At 43.1% G+C, this 16,471-nt stretch overlaps 1 protein-coding gene across 7 annotated transcripts in view; it reads left to right on the top strand.

Moving 5' to 3' along the window:
- Window positions 1–16,471, top strand: part of LOC143724567 (RAF proto-oncogene serine/threonine-protein kinase-like) — an 82,991-nt gene that overhangs the window by 16,179 nt on the left and 50,341 nt on the right. For 2 of the 7 annotated variants that reach the window (XM_077217715.1, XM_077217711.1), the window contains exons 2-8: window positions 2,496–2,687; window positions 5,224–5,336; window positions 9,082–9,184; window positions 9,266–9,423; window positions 9,729–9,815; window positions 10,652–10,754; window positions 10,936–10,989. In XM_077217715.1, coding sequence (XP_077073830.1) covers window positions 2,520–2,687; window positions 5,224–5,336; window positions 9,082–9,184; window positions 9,266–9,423; window positions 9,729–9,815; window positions 10,652–10,754; window positions 10,936–10,989 — 786 coding nt within the window. In that variant the 5' untranslated portion in view covers window positions 2,496–2,519. Of the gene's footprint in view, window positions 1–2,495; window positions 2,688–4,786; window positions 4,859–4,946; window positions 5,337–9,081; window positions 9,185–9,265; window positions 9,424–9,728; window positions 9,816–10,651; window positions 10,755–10,935; window positions 10,990–16,471 lie in introns of those variants that run through there. The other 5 variants (XM_077217717.1, XM_077217716.1, XM_077217718.1 and 2 more) reach the window with 5 other exon arrangements.

Raw genomic sequence — 16,471 nt, 5'->3', positions numbered from 1 at the left:
CTCGCGAGGAAATAACCGCCGGTTAACCGCCAAACCGCGAGATTTGTTGCTTCTTCACCGCGGTAAGAAAAAATCCGTCACAGCCGTAGCAATGAATGATTCAAATTTTTCGTCAGTGAGACTACACTGCACCGTCTGATGCGATACTGTAGTAGACGGTTGCATAGTTCTAATTTTCTCCCTGATATTATCAATTTTGTAAGTAAAAAAGTTCATAAAGTCATTACTGCTGCGCTGCTTGCAAACGTCTGGGCTTGAAGCTTTATTTTTCATTAGTTTAGCCTCTGTTTCAAATAAATACCTTGGGTTTTGTTGGAACCCAAACCCAAGGTTGGAAAATAAGCAGATCTAGCAGTTTTTAAGGCCTCTCTGTACACAATCGTGTTCTCTTTCCATGAAATGTAAAAGTCTGTAATCATATCATTAACAATAAGTGCTTGTCAAGTAAGGGATCGAATATTCAGAAACCCGAAGTTTTATCATTTGTTCATTTGTGTAATATCTGTTTTTTATTTGTTGAACATCAATTAAATTTTTACCCTTAGATGGGTTTTTGAAAGTTTTTTGTATGTCCTAATTCGGGGAACAGACACAGTCTCTAGGCCTATATGATATCTAGGTGAAAGAGTCTCTATGTGATGGGATTTATCTGACCTCAGTGTAGAGCTGCACAATTATGACAAAAATCATAATTGCCGATTATTCCCTTGAAATTGTAATTGCGATTATTAATTACGATTATTACAATTTACATTGAATATATATAGGCATATTATAATACATGTTTACACACAAATTGTTAACACACACACAAGTACTGTCCCCCTTTACTTAACATACACATCAATTGTATGACTCATATTAAAGACTAGAAAAACATTAGGACTATGCTAAAGAAATTAAATATAGCAGTCCCAAACTAGTTTTTGTTAATACAATGTTGATATGAGCCACCACAGTCATTTAAAAATATAAAAAATAACACAAAGTGAAAATAAAGTGGCATTTTTGGGTTATGGAAACGACAGTTTGCATGGTGAATACACAATATACTAACAAGAACTGTTAATGAAACAGCTCCTGGTGAATAGAATGAAAATCATACCTGCATGCAAATCCTTCTCAGCTAACACGTGATTTATTGGTATTTTACTTTTATATCGTGACATACTAATTTACATTGTAACAACGTTGCATGCTTGTAGTTTCTTTTGCACTTTATACAGTGAAGCGATACACAGCGTGCGCCGCCGCAGTTGCGCGTGCAATTGAAGAATGCTCGCTACGAGCACAGTACGCGACAGGACAGTAAAGTCCTTTTTCTGAGGTGAAAGTGTTTTTATTTCAGCGTACACTTACGTCACTGCCTGGTATGTCATATTGTGCTGGGTTTTCTGAAGTAGCCGTGATTCGCCTCTCATAACATATTTATGCTCTAAAAACACACGCAGAGTGGATATTCTTTTGTAATCGTGGCTTTGAATGATTACGTAACGTGGCATCCGTAATCGTAATCGCAATTAGAAATTCGATTAATTGTGCGGCCCTACCTCAGTGAAATGAGACAGCTAGCAGACGGTCGGTTTAGCCAGACTGTCTGCTTCCTGACCTGAGCCCTAGATTGTCATGTTTGAGTTGAGTTCATTACTGTAATGTTGTGTGCAAGGTAGTTTAACACCGTCTCGTCTCATGATGTTTTTCCGTCAGTGCTGTGTGTGTTCATGTGTTTCGGAGGAGGCTTTGGAGACTCTCTGAACAGAGGCTTGCTAGCCTCTCAGAAAATCGCCTACCCTACCTTAAAATTGTGATTTAAAATGTTTTTTGTTTTTTTACTGGGTGATCAGCCCCACCACAAACAAACTAATTATTAATAAATATTGTTTTCATTGTTTCAAAATTAGATAGTCTAATTCTAATAATCTTCTCCTTTGAAATCTTTATTTTCAAGGTCCTTATATGGTTCAATCACATAGAAATGGGGATCCCAATGCGACTCCATGTTCAAATTGTTGAATTTTACCCATTTTTAATGGTCAAAAACCAAATGTGGCTATCTTTTCAAACATTAATGAAATTATATTCTGCACTAAACTTATTTTTTGCCTCTAACTCAATCACAGGTGACTGAAATTGTACAATTTAGTAGCCATTTGCTAATTAAAGACATTTTTTAGTCGCCTAGCATGAAATTTGCTCGCATAATACGCGAGTGATTTACTCACATTGCCTTAACCATACATAACCAAGCAAGCTGATCTCTGCTATTATTCATGGCCCAAGATTTTTTTTTTATCTTGTGTGATTATGCAGCATTTTACACACAGGTTGGAACTGCCATCAAAGTTCAGTAATAGTGATAGTTTATGGGTATTTGGTACCTCACACTGTGCTGAAGAGTTCCTTAGTGATTCAGCGTATTACAGTGTAGTAACAACATCCTTTAACTGAGCAGCTCTCCACATCACACTCATTTGTTCTGTCTGCTGTTTCCCCAGACGTAAGTGTGCGAGGGCATCGTAATGGACCAGCTTCAGGGAGTGTGGAGAAGCGTCACCAACGGCCTGGGAACCAAGGAGTGTGTGTTTGAGAGCTCCTGTATGATCCAGTCTCCTCGGCGCCAGTCCTCAGACGAGCCCCAAACCAGCCGGACCATCCGAGTGTTCTTGCCCAACCAGCAGAGGACAGTGGTGAGAGCCATAGACCCGTGTTCATGAGAGAGGTCTCCAACAGCCACTTCAGGGCTTGTTTGATTGCTTTATGGAAAAAACGGCAATTGCGATTTTTTTAAGATCATACTCACCCCCTTCATTCTACTTTTGAATTGCTCCCATCAGGTGTAGTTTCAAAATTAATTTGGCCAGAAGAAACGTGTATTAAAAATTGTTTGTCCCAATGGCAGTGATTATCTTAAATCGTAAAATTTTCTAAAGGGATACAATAGAATGGCTGCCATTATAGCGTGTGTTTGTTTTTTTGGAATGATTGGAACAGTGTTTAATTGCTTAATTTAGTTAATTATGTGTTTGTGTTGTTAATGTGTGATGTGTTTTTAAGCGTTAATTTGAATCTCACCAGTGTCAAAGACGAATTTCCGCTCTGTAACAAACAGAAACCGACAAGTTCAACTCAACTCACAGACCGGCAGGAAATAGCATTTCAGTCATATTCAACAAATATTACAAAACACTGGGCTTCAGCCGGGGACAGGACTGGTGCTAAACACTCAGTAGTGCAGAAGAGTATGGTCTAAACTGGTGTGTGACTATAGATATTACAGTATTCTAAGTAATAAAGTTGCAAGAGATTGAAACAATTTCCTCAACAGTAATCTGCCTCAACTTAAATATTATTGTTGCCATGAATTTTGAAGACTATCAAATCCAGTGGCCAGCTCCTGCTTTTCTTACATAAAATGCCAGTATAATTTTCCAAAGGCATGTGTTCATGGCTGGTGGTGTGTGTGCAGGTGAGTGTGGCATGTGTTCATGGCTGGTGGTGTGTGTGCAGGTGAGTGTGGCATGTGTTCATGGCTGGTGGTGTGTGTGCAGGTGAGTGTGGCATCTGTTCATGACTGGGTGTGTGTGTGCAGGTGAGTGTGGCATGTGTTCATGGCTGGGTGTGTGTGCAGGTGAGTGTGGCATGTGTTCATGACTGGGTGTGTGTGCAGGTGAGTGTGGCATGTGTTCATGGCTGGGTGTGTGTGCAGGTGAGTGTGGCATGTGTTCATGGCTGGTGGTGTGTGTGCAGGTGAGTGTGGCATCTGTTCATGGCTGGTGGTGTGTGTGCAGGTGAGTGTGGCATGTGTTCATGGCTGGTGGTGTGTGTGCAGGTGAGTGTGGCATGTGTTCATGGCTGGTGGTGTGTGTGCAGGTGAGTGTGGCATGTGTTCATGGCTGGGTGTGTGTGCAGGTGAGTGTGGCATGTGTTCATGGCTGGGTGTGTGTGCAGGTGAGTGTGGCATCTGTTCATGACTGGGTGTGTGTGTGCAGGTGAGTGTGGCATGTGTTCATGGCTGGTGGTGTGTGTGTAGGTGAGTGTGGCATGTGTTCATGACTGGGTGTGTGTGTGCAGGTGAGTGTGGCATGTGTTCATGGCTGGGTGTGTGTGCAGATGAGTGTGGCATGTGTTCATGACTGGGTGTGTGTGTGCAGGTGAGTGTGGCATGTGTTCTTGGCTGGTGGTGTGTGTGCAGGTGAGTGTGGCATGTGTTCATGGCTGGGTGTGTTTTAGTGCAGGTGAGTGTGGCATGTGTTCATGACTGGGTGTGTGTGTGTGCAGGTGAGTGTGGCATGTGTTCATGACTGGGTGTGTGTGTGCAGGTGAGTGTGGCATGTGTTCATGACTGGGTGTGTGTGTGCAGGTGAGTGTGGCATGTGTTCATGGCTGGGTGTGTGTGCAGGTGAGTGTGGCATGTGTTCATGGCTGGGTGTGTGTTAGTGCAGGTGAGTGTGGCATGTGTTCATGACTGGGTGTGTGTGTGTGCAGGTGAGTGTGGCATGTGTTCATGACTGGGTGTGTGTGTGCAGGTGAGTGTGGCATGTGTTCATGGCTGGGTGTGTTTTAGTGCAGGTGAGTGTGGCATGTGTTCATGACTGGGTGTGTGTGTGTGCAGGTGAGTGTGGCATGTGTTCATGACTGGGTGTGTGTGTGCAGGTGAGTGTGGCATGTGTTCATGGCTGGGTGTGTGTGCAGGTGAGTGTGGCATGTGTTCATGGCTGGTGGTGTGTTAGTGCAGGTGAGTGTGGCATGTGTTCATGGCTGGGTGTGTGTTAGTGCAGGTGAGTGTGGCATGTGTTCATGGCTGGTGGTGTGTGTGCAGGTGAGTGTGGCATGTGTTCATGGCTGGGTGTGTGTGCAGGTGAGTGTGGCATGTGTTCATGGCTGGGTGTGTTTTAGTGCAGGTGAGTGTGGCATGTGTTCATGACTGGGTGTGTGTGTTAGTGCAGGTGAGTGTGGCATGTGTTCATGGCTGGTGGTGTGTGTGCAGGTGAGTGTGACGTGTTCATGGCTGGGTGTGTGTGCAGGTGAGTGTGGCATGTGTTCATGGCTGGGTGTGTGTGCAGGTGAGTGTGGCATGTGTTCATGGCTGGGTGTGTGTGCAGGTGAGTGTGGCATGTGTTCATGGCTGGGTGTGTGTTAGTGCAGGTGAGTGTGGCATGTGTTCATGGCTGGTGGTGTGTGTGCAGGTGAGTGTGACGTGTTCATGGCTGGGTGTGTGTGCAGGTGAGTGTGCGAGCCGGCGTGACGCTGCACAGCTGCTTGATCAAGGCGTTGAAGGTTCGAGGGCTGCAGCCGGAGTGCTGCGCTGTCTTCAGTCTCCATCCCGGACACAGGAGGTCAGTGCACACTCGCCGCAGACCTCAGGTCCAGGCTGGCCAGCTGGTAGCGATGTGGCCAGAAATATTATCCATATTGATATTATCCACATGATTTTCACCATTAATGGGGAAGGAAATGCTCTCCACATATTTTTTAGACATTGAGAATGAATATAAACAGAGTAGCTACCATTTAATTTAGGATTCTGTGTTTAATGATTGAATCATCCTTCCCTCGCGTTCTGTAACAAATCCTTCCCTTGCGGGTCAAAATGACCCAAAGCCCTAAAAAATTATACTTAATATGTTGTTTTGTCCAAAAAGTTTATTTCATTTTGATAATATTTTTTCTATTTTTTTAATGCAAGTTTTTTGTTATTTTATTTACCTTTAAATTACTAGATTTGATCAGTAAATAATAAATAAATATTAATTTAGTAATTTAAGTACAGTGTCTTTGCCGCCCTCTTGTGAAAAAAAATAGTATTACATGATATTTCATGATTCTTGCCACTAGATGGCCTTATAGCTCTATATGGAGCAAATGAGCTGTTCCTCTGGGTCCTAATTTTTTGTTAAAGTTTTAGAATTTTTAGTTTGAATTTTTAGGTTTTTCTATGTGTACTGAATCATTCCTTGCATTCCAGTCTGTCACGATGCTGTGTGAGGCAAGTTCAAAAGAGTTCACGAAGGCAAGCAAATCCTAATAATAGCAGTTTATTCCAGAAGACGAAGGGAACAGGCACACATACGGGTGATACAAACAATACCGGACAACAGACAGAGCACAAGCAGGAGCTAAATACACAGAGATAATTAACAAATGACTAACAGCTGTGATGAAGGTGATTGGTGTCCATGGTGACTGATCAGTGGCAGGAAACACAGTGACAGGGAAACACATGTGAGGAGTGAAACTGTGACATAATGCCCCTCTCGGTAGGCACGAACTCGCGTCGTAACAGAAGAATAAAGGTAGGGATGGAGGGTCTAGAAGGTGGGCGAGGCCGCAGGCAAGGAGCCAGGAGATGCCCAAGGGATGGTCAAGGGTAGGCAAAGGAAGCTGGAGGAGGTTCGGGCGGAGGACGGATGTCAGGGAGGAGACAGAACTGAAGGGTCCAGGGTGGTGCAGATTCTGGCTAGAGCCAGGGAAGGGCCTTGGGGAGGGGCGTGATTGAAGGTGCCCAGGCCACAGCCAGAGTGGTGCCCCATGGCGGCGTCGACGGAGGGAGGAGCCATGGAGGAATAGTGACGAGGGCCGCCATGGGGGTGACCGGAGGTGACGACGGCGAGGATGGAGCCCACCGCCCAGTCAATGAGCCGAGGTAGTGGAGAGATGGTGAAGATCCTGGTGACCGCGACGGAGCCATGGCGACGACCTCCCGAGAGTGAGGTGGGGATCCGGAGGTCTGAGGGCGAGTTTGAGCGACCGAGGGTGGAGGTGGAGCCTGAGGTAGGGCGGAGCAAGCCGTAGCAGAAGGGGCGGAGAACCAGAGAGCAGTGGACGGTTCGCAAGTCCGCAGCAGAGGTGAAGGGATTGTCTGACCTCGGTGTAGCGACATGCCGAGGGAGTCCGGCGAGACCGAGTAGTCGATGGTACACGCCGAGGTCGAGGGTGGAAGGAGCGCAGTTTCGGGAGCCACGCGACAGGTCGAGGCAGAGCGTAGCGTACCGAGGCTGCAGGCGAAGTTTCTGGCTCTTCAGGAGAAGATGGCTCCCGACAGGTCCGATGAGGTACCCCACTATTGAGAGGCAGAAGTGTTAACGAGGGACTGAAGGGTGACAGAGATGTCGGGGTGGTACAGATGGGTGGAGACTGGGGAAGAGACTGAAGTCCAATGCAGAAACCAAAAAAATATATAGTGTTCGGGAAACCTTGGAGAGGTGGTGGGAGAGGGAGTTTGGGCGGGGCTAACGAGACAGGCAGATGAATGACAGGATCGGGATTGACAGGTTCGGGCAACAGAACAGGGGCTAGACAAAACTCCTCTCCAAACTCAAAATCAAAAGGAGTACCAGCCATAGTTTGGTCCGGTACTCTGTCACGATGCTGGGAGAGGCAAGTTCAAAAGAGTTCACGAAGGCAAGCAAATCCAAATAATAGCAGTTTATTCCAGAAGACGAAGGGAACACGCACACATACGGGTGATACAAACAATACCGGACAACAGACAGAGCACAAGCAGGAACTAAATACAAAGAGATAATTTACAAATGACTAACAGCTGTGATGAAGGTGATTGATTTCCATGGTGACTGATCAGTGGCGGGAAACACAGACAGGGAAACAAATGTGAGGGGTGAAACTGTGACACAGTCATTCCTATTGGGGTCAAATTGACCCCTGCGAGGGAAGGATTTGTTCAAGTGCGACAAAAGTCGTGGGGTCTTGGACCCCTCCGATGAACACTCAAATTAATATTTTTAATTTTCTGGGTTATATTAAAATATTTTTTGGGTCAAGATGACCCGAGGGAAGGATGAGGGTTTATAAATGTAAATAAACTTTAACAGTTTAATCAAGCTTTTAAAATTTAATCAAATGAAAATATAACCATTAATATACAACAAAACATTGCATTTTTATGTTTGTCAAATAAAATGCTGCAAAATAGAACTGTAAAAATGTAAAACATGGATGAAAAAATATCTTGTATGATATTTCTTAGAAATAATAATATTATTATTATAGCTGCAAGCAGCAATTATCGGGCCCAAGCCCAAAAAGGACCAACGGGACATGCAAGCATGGCAGTGAGCTTCAGAAAAACTGCTACAATGAGGTGGCAGAGATATCACAAATCCAATCACTTGCAATATTATTAACTTGCTTATCACTTTTGAACAATCGGTGGCGCTGTTACCAAATTAATATAGTGTGGTCAGTGTGAGGTGTCAATATGCCAAAGTTTTGCCAATTTCAGCCTCAAAATCAGCTTGGCATCATTGATGTGTTATTCGAGGATGGCTTGATCTATTGAAAAGCTTTTGATAACCTTTTCCTGGCATGGTCTGAAGATGATCTGGGCAAATTTTGGTGTGAATCGGACCAACGGCCTAGGAGTTCGAAAAAGTATGTTTTCAAAGAAAATAAAGATGGCGGACAGCAAATTCAAGCAAATATGGCATGATTGGTATAATTGCTGTCGGTATTACTCAAGAAATCGATCAAGATCAGTTTAATTAAAATAGGCAAAATTAATCAAACATTATTAGCATTTTTTGAAATGTATAAAATTTTACCAGAAGGTGGCGCTGTTCTAGAACCTGAGTACCTTCAAGGCATAGTCCTGATAACACATACAGAGTTTCGCAATGATACGCTAAGGCATTTGTAAAATAAAGCATTTTACAGCTAAATACTGTATTGTAGTTAGTGCTCATTTCATGTTTTGTTTAATTATAGCTCTAACAATTGGCGCAATCCCACCACTTTTTAATGTGTCCTCAAAGTGCGCTCATACATGTGCGTCAAATTCTGTGAAAATATCTAATTTCGGCCAATATTTATCATATCTGCCTCAAATTTCCAAGTATGGTTTTTCATTGCCACGGCCAGTGCTTGTGTGTCTGTGTTTGAATGAAAAGTGTGTGTACACATGACAGGAATAGCTTGACATGTACCAGCAACTATTCCTTATTTAAAGGTTTTCATTTGGTGGGATATTGATATAGGATCTGTTGTTGTCAAGTAACTTTTGTTCATAATGTGTCTGCTTTACATTGGTGTTGTCCCTCATAACTGGTGAGCGTGTGTTTACAGCAAGAAGTGTCGTATGGACTGGAGCACAGACTCGACCTCGCTCATCGGGGAGGAGCTTCTAGTGGAGGTTTTAGACCATGTCCCCTTAACCACACACAACTTTGTGAGTGCTATACAGGCCTTTTCTGCACACCGGAAGAATTCTGTTCATAGTTCAAATAAAAACTATTATTTCTTTTTTTAGGTTAGGAAAACGTTTCTGAAATTGGCTTTCTGCGACATATGCCAGAAGTTCCTGTTAAACGGTTTCCGGTGCCAAACGTGTGGCTACAAGTTTCATGAGCACTGCAGCACAAGAGTGCCCACGATGTGTGTAGACTGGACTAACATCCGACAACTGCTGTGAGTGTCGCTTTACTCCTTATCAGCCTTTTAAAAAACACCCAACAACTTAAAATTAGGGGTCACAGTCGATTAAAAAGTATCTGATTGTTTACATGATATGCTGATTTATTGATCAATTGAACTGTGAATATTCACATCATTATTTGCTGAGAAAGATTATACACGACATCATTGTATAAGCTTAGTGGCTGTTTATACAGAAATTCCCCATTCAGTCTGAGTGGTTTTTCAATTGTTCTCATTTTCCATATGAGTCGAATTATTTCTCAATGAACGACCCTTGACTGCTATGCGTTTGACAGATTGTTTCCCACTCCGGGTGAAAGTGGGACGCCGTCTCTGCCTACACTCACATCTCGGAGGATGAGGGAATCCCTCACACGAAACAGGTGATCATCATTCACATTACATGAGGCAAAGCAGATTCAAAGCAGTCAAAAGCAGTTCATATATTTCATCTAATTCCTTTTGCTCAGAAAAAAACTATATAATAAACATTACCCTTTCTAATCCTTCACATACTTCTAGAGTTGTCAAAAAGTACCAACTTCGGTACCAGTCGGTTCTGAAATTTTAAAAATGTGAACACAATGGCCAATCAGAGGTGTTTACGAATCCGTCAACAGCGCTCTCAGCGTCACAATTTTAAAGTTTCAGTACCGACCTGTTACCAAAGTCGGAACGTTTGGACTCTACATACTTCAATAATAATTTGTGTTTTGTTGAGAGGTATGCTATTACTTCTCTTGGCAATCACATTTACCTTTTTGCCTGGTGGATAGTAAAATAAAAAAAATAAAATGCAAAATATACATGTATTAAAAAAGAGACCCAAGCAATATATGGTGGTCTCTTTTGACTTGGCCCGTCCAGCTAACACTCAAAACACATGGACCGGTGAGTTTAGCTTGGGTAGACGCCACTAAAGTTTTCTTCAGGAAAATCTAGGAATCTAGTTTGGGTTTTATGCAAGCTCTTTAAATAACATTTGTGGATTCTTGGAGCTATGACATACAGTGTGTTGTTGGTAAGGCCATCTTGCTTTATGAAATTTGAGTAATAAATTTGAATAAAACTTGCTATTTGTCTTCAAGTTCCCCCATCCCCTAGTTTCAGTGATGTTCTTGTTTCTAGATACTGCAAGGGTCCTTTTTAGCAGAAGCTTGTCTGTGTATGTGCAGTTTATTGGTGTATCCATTAGACACTCAAACCCTCCTGTGTTCAGTTACTCCAGCCCTTCAGCTCTGACACCGAGACTGCGCTCCACCTCCACACCCAACGTCAACATGCTCAGCACAACCCTGCCCGTACACACCAGTCAGATCCAGGTACACACACCTCACACACTGTTTTCCACGTCTCTTCAGCTCTACTTCCCTCTGTGTGTGTGACAGTTGGCAAACTCTCAAGCTCCTAAAATGATTGATTGGATTTGGTGTTCTCCTCTCTCTTTCACTCCACCGTTTCTTCCGTTTTCTCTTCTCTGTCATGTTGTTGTGCTGTGAGTAGCTAGACACGTCCCCGAGCTCCAGGTGCCAACAGCAGTCTTGTCTGAAGAGAAGAGTAGGTATTGTTCTCCTCCTCAGTGTCTAACGCTGCCAGGCATAAGGTAGTGCTTGACTGACAGCTTTCTCACACTCCCCAGGGCCTTTTCTCACCTGGCTTGTTTTCTCTATTGGTTCGGTTCGTTAAGACACATATAAACACGGCAATCGCGCTCGAATCCGCACAGAAACAATCGCTCAGAGATGGGCTGAACGAGGTGGTCTCGGTCTGACTGAAACTCAACTCAGTTTCGGTTCGGTTCGGTTGAGGTGAGAAACAGGGTTCGTACGAGGTGCGTAAAATGCTTGAATTTGACTTTTGGAAATTGAAGTCCTGGAAAATCCTTGAAAACAGCCATATTTATGAAAGTTGCTTGAAAAAACGCTTGGATTATTGAAAGACAATATATGTGAAATTAGTGTTTAATTTTATAGATAAAACGAACTTTTCACACAAAATTAACTCTGCAGACCATCTGATATAGATATAGAGCCATTTCGCATGGCTATGAGTGTGATATTGCTCATAAATATATTGCTCACAAGTATATGATACAGCTTTCATTCTTCAGGTCAATCATATGTTAATGGGAGAAAAAATCAGTTTGAACAAGTCAAGTCACCTTTATTTATATATAACAGTGTATGATTATGATTCAGGCAGCATTACAGGTCAGAAGTCAGACGGGATCAGAACTTTAACAATATTTATCCAGTTCATCTGGTTGGGGGTCGGAGTCATCACACCGGTACGGAGACGATTTTGGTGAGGTGTCCCTGAGGCCTTCACAGGGTTGATGAGGCTGGCACTTCAGGGATGCATTGTTGTCGTGTCCAGGCGCTGGTCCTTCATCAGATCTGGATATGGCCTGGATCCGGCAGACTGCGGTAAACCTCGGGATAAACAGAGAGACTAATATTAGCGTAGACGCCATCCTTCTTATGATGTAACAAGTACATCAGGATTTATGGGAAGTGTTCCTGGTTCCGGCTGATCTAAACTATGCAGCCTAACATTGAATTATAGAAGTCTATAATGTGTTATGTGTATGCTAGGCCAAAGAGATGAGTTTTTAGTCTAGATTTGAACTGACAGACTGTGTCTGCTTCCCGGACAAATTTAGGAAGATTGTTCCACAGTTTTGGTGCTAAATAGGAAAAGGATCTACCGCCAGCAGTCGATTTAGATATTCTAGGTATTATCAACTGGCCAGAACTTTGATATCGCAATAGACGTGAAGGACTATAATGCGTTAAGAGCTCGCTCAAGTACTGGGGAGCTAAACCATTTAGTGCTTTGTAAATAATCAGCAATATTTTAAAATTTATACGATGTTTAAGAGGGAGCCAATGCAGTGTTGACAGAACCGGGCTAATATGGTCATACTTCTGGTTCTGGTAAGAACTCTAGCGGCTGCATTTTGGACCAGCTGTAGTTTATGTATTAAACGTGCAGGGCAACCACCCAGTAGAGCATTACAATAATCTAGCCTTGATGTCATGAACGCATGAACTAATTGTTCTGGACGTCATGGACGTCCTCAGCATACAGCCGGTGAGTCCCATGAATCTAGTGTTTCTCGACAGGCCATACTGAGTGTAGAGAAACAAGCCGATCGTTTTACTAATCGATGGCACAAACAGGGTGCGAGACCCAAAGGCATGTGAGACATCAGATTTTCACGAGGATCACATATTACTGCAGTAGCATCCTCTACCCCAGATACGGTTCTGACAAGGACTGCAAACACTGGTCTCCTACCACCGCCTATACATCTTGAGAACAGATTTGAAGTATTAATGAATGAGGAATCCCCAAATTTGATGAATGTGATCGCACACAGACTGAATCAGCCAGTAGCTAACACTGATGCTAACTGGGGCTCAAGGTCGACCAGACAGCGGCACTCAGCTCAGAGCGCAGCCGGGCCCAGGACTCTGATAGTGGGCGACTCCGTAATCAGAAACATTAATAGCAGGGATACAACAACGTGCTGCCTTCCACAAGCAACAACATCTGATGTAAACAGGGAACTTGAGAACATTCTGATGAAACATAAGACTGCAAATCGACTCATCATTCATGTGGGGAAGAATTATATTCATAAAGGGCAGTCGGAACTTCTTAAAAAGGATTTCAATGAACTTTTTGAAACACTTAAAAGACTGAAAGTTCAAACATTCATCAGTGGACCACTCCCAGCAAGAGGAACAAACAGGTTTTCACGGTTGCTTGGGCTTAATACATGGCTGCAAAAAACCTGCAATATAAAAGGAGTGAACTTTATTGACAACTTCAATCTTTTCTGGAGTCAGAGGCAACTGTTTCAACAGAATGGCCACCACCCAAACAAACTTGGTTCAAGAGTGCTAAAGGACAATATCTACTTCTCCCTCCGTCATCCTTCTGCAATGTGTGCCAATCCACTCAACCTGAATGGCACACACACACCTGGATACAGTATGAATGACCACAGGATTTCACTTCAGTACCTGAATGGACATGCGGTTGACACATCACACAAGGACAGTGATAACACCACACGGACACAATCTCAGCTGAGCCCTGCCCACAGAGCTCACCACAGACAGACTGTGACATACCAGCACTGCTCCAAGATACAGCACCCAAGGACGACTTTCTGGAAAAAAGCCAGGGAAACCGGGACAGCATATTACAGCCTCCAATAACACCAGAGCAACAATTCCTCTCACCGGAAACGTTATCACTCTCTCCAGCATCTCCACTTCTGTGCTTCTCAGAGAAAATGGAACAACTGGTGCATGCTGGAACTAGACTATCCCACTCTTTTGCTGCGAGCCCCCAGATACCAACCAAAAAACGCCAGGCCCCACAACCACCAAAGCCTACGGGCCCAGCTCGCCCTCTCCCTCCCCCTGTGAGAGCTCTTCGGCCTCTGCCACAGCGCCAGGGCCCACACCCTCCTCCAGCGGCTCGAGGTGAACCAAAAACAACTGATACCAGCTCTCAGTGATATGTGTCGGGTCCCCGCTATGATAACAATAACTTTCTCAAATGTTTACAGAACAAGCGGGAACCCAGTGTGCCTGTATCTTTCTCTATTGCTGTTCGATTACATGATAGAAAGTCTAAGGCCTTCAAAAGCCGTACAGCAAACCCATCTAATCTGGTGCCTATTACACGACATACCAAGATTGCTGTGGGGACAAAAAGTAAGACTGTTAAGTTAGCACTTTTAAACATCCGTTCACTTAAAAATAAATCACTTTTAGTCAACGACTTAATAACCACATACAACCTGGATTTTATGTTGCTAAATGAAACTTGGCTAGAAGAAAGTTGCAGTGCAACAGTCCTCAATGAAACAGCCCCTCCTAACTTTACTTTTATGAGTGTCTGCAGAGCTGTCAGAAGAGGCGGAGGTTTAGCTGCTCTTTATAAAGATGTCTATCAATGTAAGCAAATATCATTTGGGAATTACCCATCTTTCGAATATCTGGGTATTGTGTTAAAAGGTGCTCCACGCATTTTACTTATCATTGTTTACAGGCCTCCAAAATACTCTCCAGCTTTTGCTGAGAACTTAACAGAACTGTTATCAACAATTTCCTCAGAGTTTGACTGCTTTGCCATTGCTGGAGATTTTAACATTCACATAGATAATGCAGAAAACAATATGGCAAAAGAAATCAAAACTGTTTAAAAAACTTTTGATCTGACTCAGCATGTACATGGACCCACACATAATCGTGGACACACTCTAGATTTACTTATCAGTAAGGGTCTAAACATTTCATCAATTGTTATTAAGGATGTAGCACTGTCTGATCATTTTTGTATTTTCTTTGATATATTGATCTCTCCTGCCATTGAAGCTAGATATGTGTCTGTCAAGAAGAGATGCTTAAATGAGAACACTAGTGTACTATTTATGAAGGCTATATCTTTAACACCAAGCATATCTGCTGACTCTGTTGATTTTCTCCTTGATTCTTTTAACTAAAAAGTTAAGAGTGTAATTGATGATATTGCTCCTGTGAAAGTCAGGAAGAAGAGTGGCAGACAAAAAGCACCTTGGAGAAACTCAACAGCAGTGCAAAATATGAAAAGACAATGCAGAAAAGCAGAGCGCATGTGGCGGAAGACAAAACTTGTAGTCCATTATAACATCTACAAAGACAGCATCCATGCTTTCAATAAGGAACTAAGCAAAGCTAGACAGACTTTCTTCTCGAATATTATAAACAGCAATATAAACAACACACACACTCTTTTTGCTACTGTAGAGAGACTGACAAACCCCCCAAGCCAGATTCCCAGTGAAATGCTCTCAGTGAGAAAGTGCAGTGAGTTTGCTTCTTTCTTCTCTGAGAAAATCAATAATATCAGAAAGGTGATCAGCTCATCCTTGAGTTGCGCTGGTGTCAGGCAGATCAGACAACAGCCTGAGAAAGTAGCCACTATGTCTGATTTCGAAGAAATTGATGGCAAAATTTTGGAAGAAACCGTACAGCACCTAAAAACATCAACCTGCGCCCTTGACGCACTTCCCACATCTTTTTTCAAAAATGTGTTACACAGCTTAGAAGCAGATCTCCTAGAAGAGGTAAATGCCTCACTTCTCTCTGGGAGTTTTCCGACCTCCCTGAAAACTGCTGTTGTCAAGCCCCTCCTGAAAAAGAGCAATCTGGATAAGACCATATTAAACAACTATAGACCGATCTCAAATCTTCCTTTCATAGGCAAGATCATTGAAAAAGTTGTGTTCAATCAGCTGAACAAATTCTTAAGCTCGAATGGATACTTTGACCATTTTCAATCTGGTTTCCGACCGCACCACAGTACAGAGACCGCGCTCATAAAAATAATAAATGATATTCGCTTAAATACTGATACAGGCAAATTATCAGTGCTGGTACTACTCGACCTCAGTGCTGCATTTGACACTGTCGATCACAAAATACTTCTTGACAGGCTGGAAAACTGGGTCGGGCTTTCTGGGATAGTCCTAAAATGGTTCAGGTCATACTGAGGAGGCAGAGGTTATTATGTGAGTATAGGAGACCATAAATCTGAGTGGACATCCATGACATGCGGAGTCCCGCAAGGCTCAATTCTTGCGCCACTCCTATTCAACCTGTACATGCTCCCAATGAGCCAAATAATGAGAAAGAACCAAATCGCTTACCACAGCTATGCAGACGACACACAGCTCTACTTATCCCTATCGCCTAACGATTACAGCCCCAGCCTTTGCCAATGCATTGATGAAGTAAACAATTGGATGTGCCAAAACTTTCTTCAGTTAAACAAAGACAAAACTGAAGTCATTGCGTTTGGAAACAAAGATGGTGAACGTTCTCAAAGTTCTCAAGGTGAACGCATACCTTCAGTCTAGGGGTCAAACAACTAAAAATCAAGTCAGGAATCTGGGTGTGTCTCTAGAGTCAGACCTTAGTTTCAGTAGTCATGTCAAAGCAATAACTAAATCAGCATACTATCACCTGAAAAATATTGC

Source organism: Siphateles boraxobius, unplaced genomic scaffold (assembly GCF_051911475.1).
Source record: "Siphateles boraxobius isolate OS27281-9 unplaced genomic scaffold, OSU_SipBor_1 76, whole genome shotgun sequence".
NCBI lineage: Eukaryota > Metazoa > Chordata > Actinopteri > Cypriniformes > Leuciscidae > Siphateles > Siphateles boraxobius.
The sequence above is the reverse complement of the archived record's forward strand: the minus strand, read 5'-3'. Positions and strand labels throughout refer to the sequence as shown.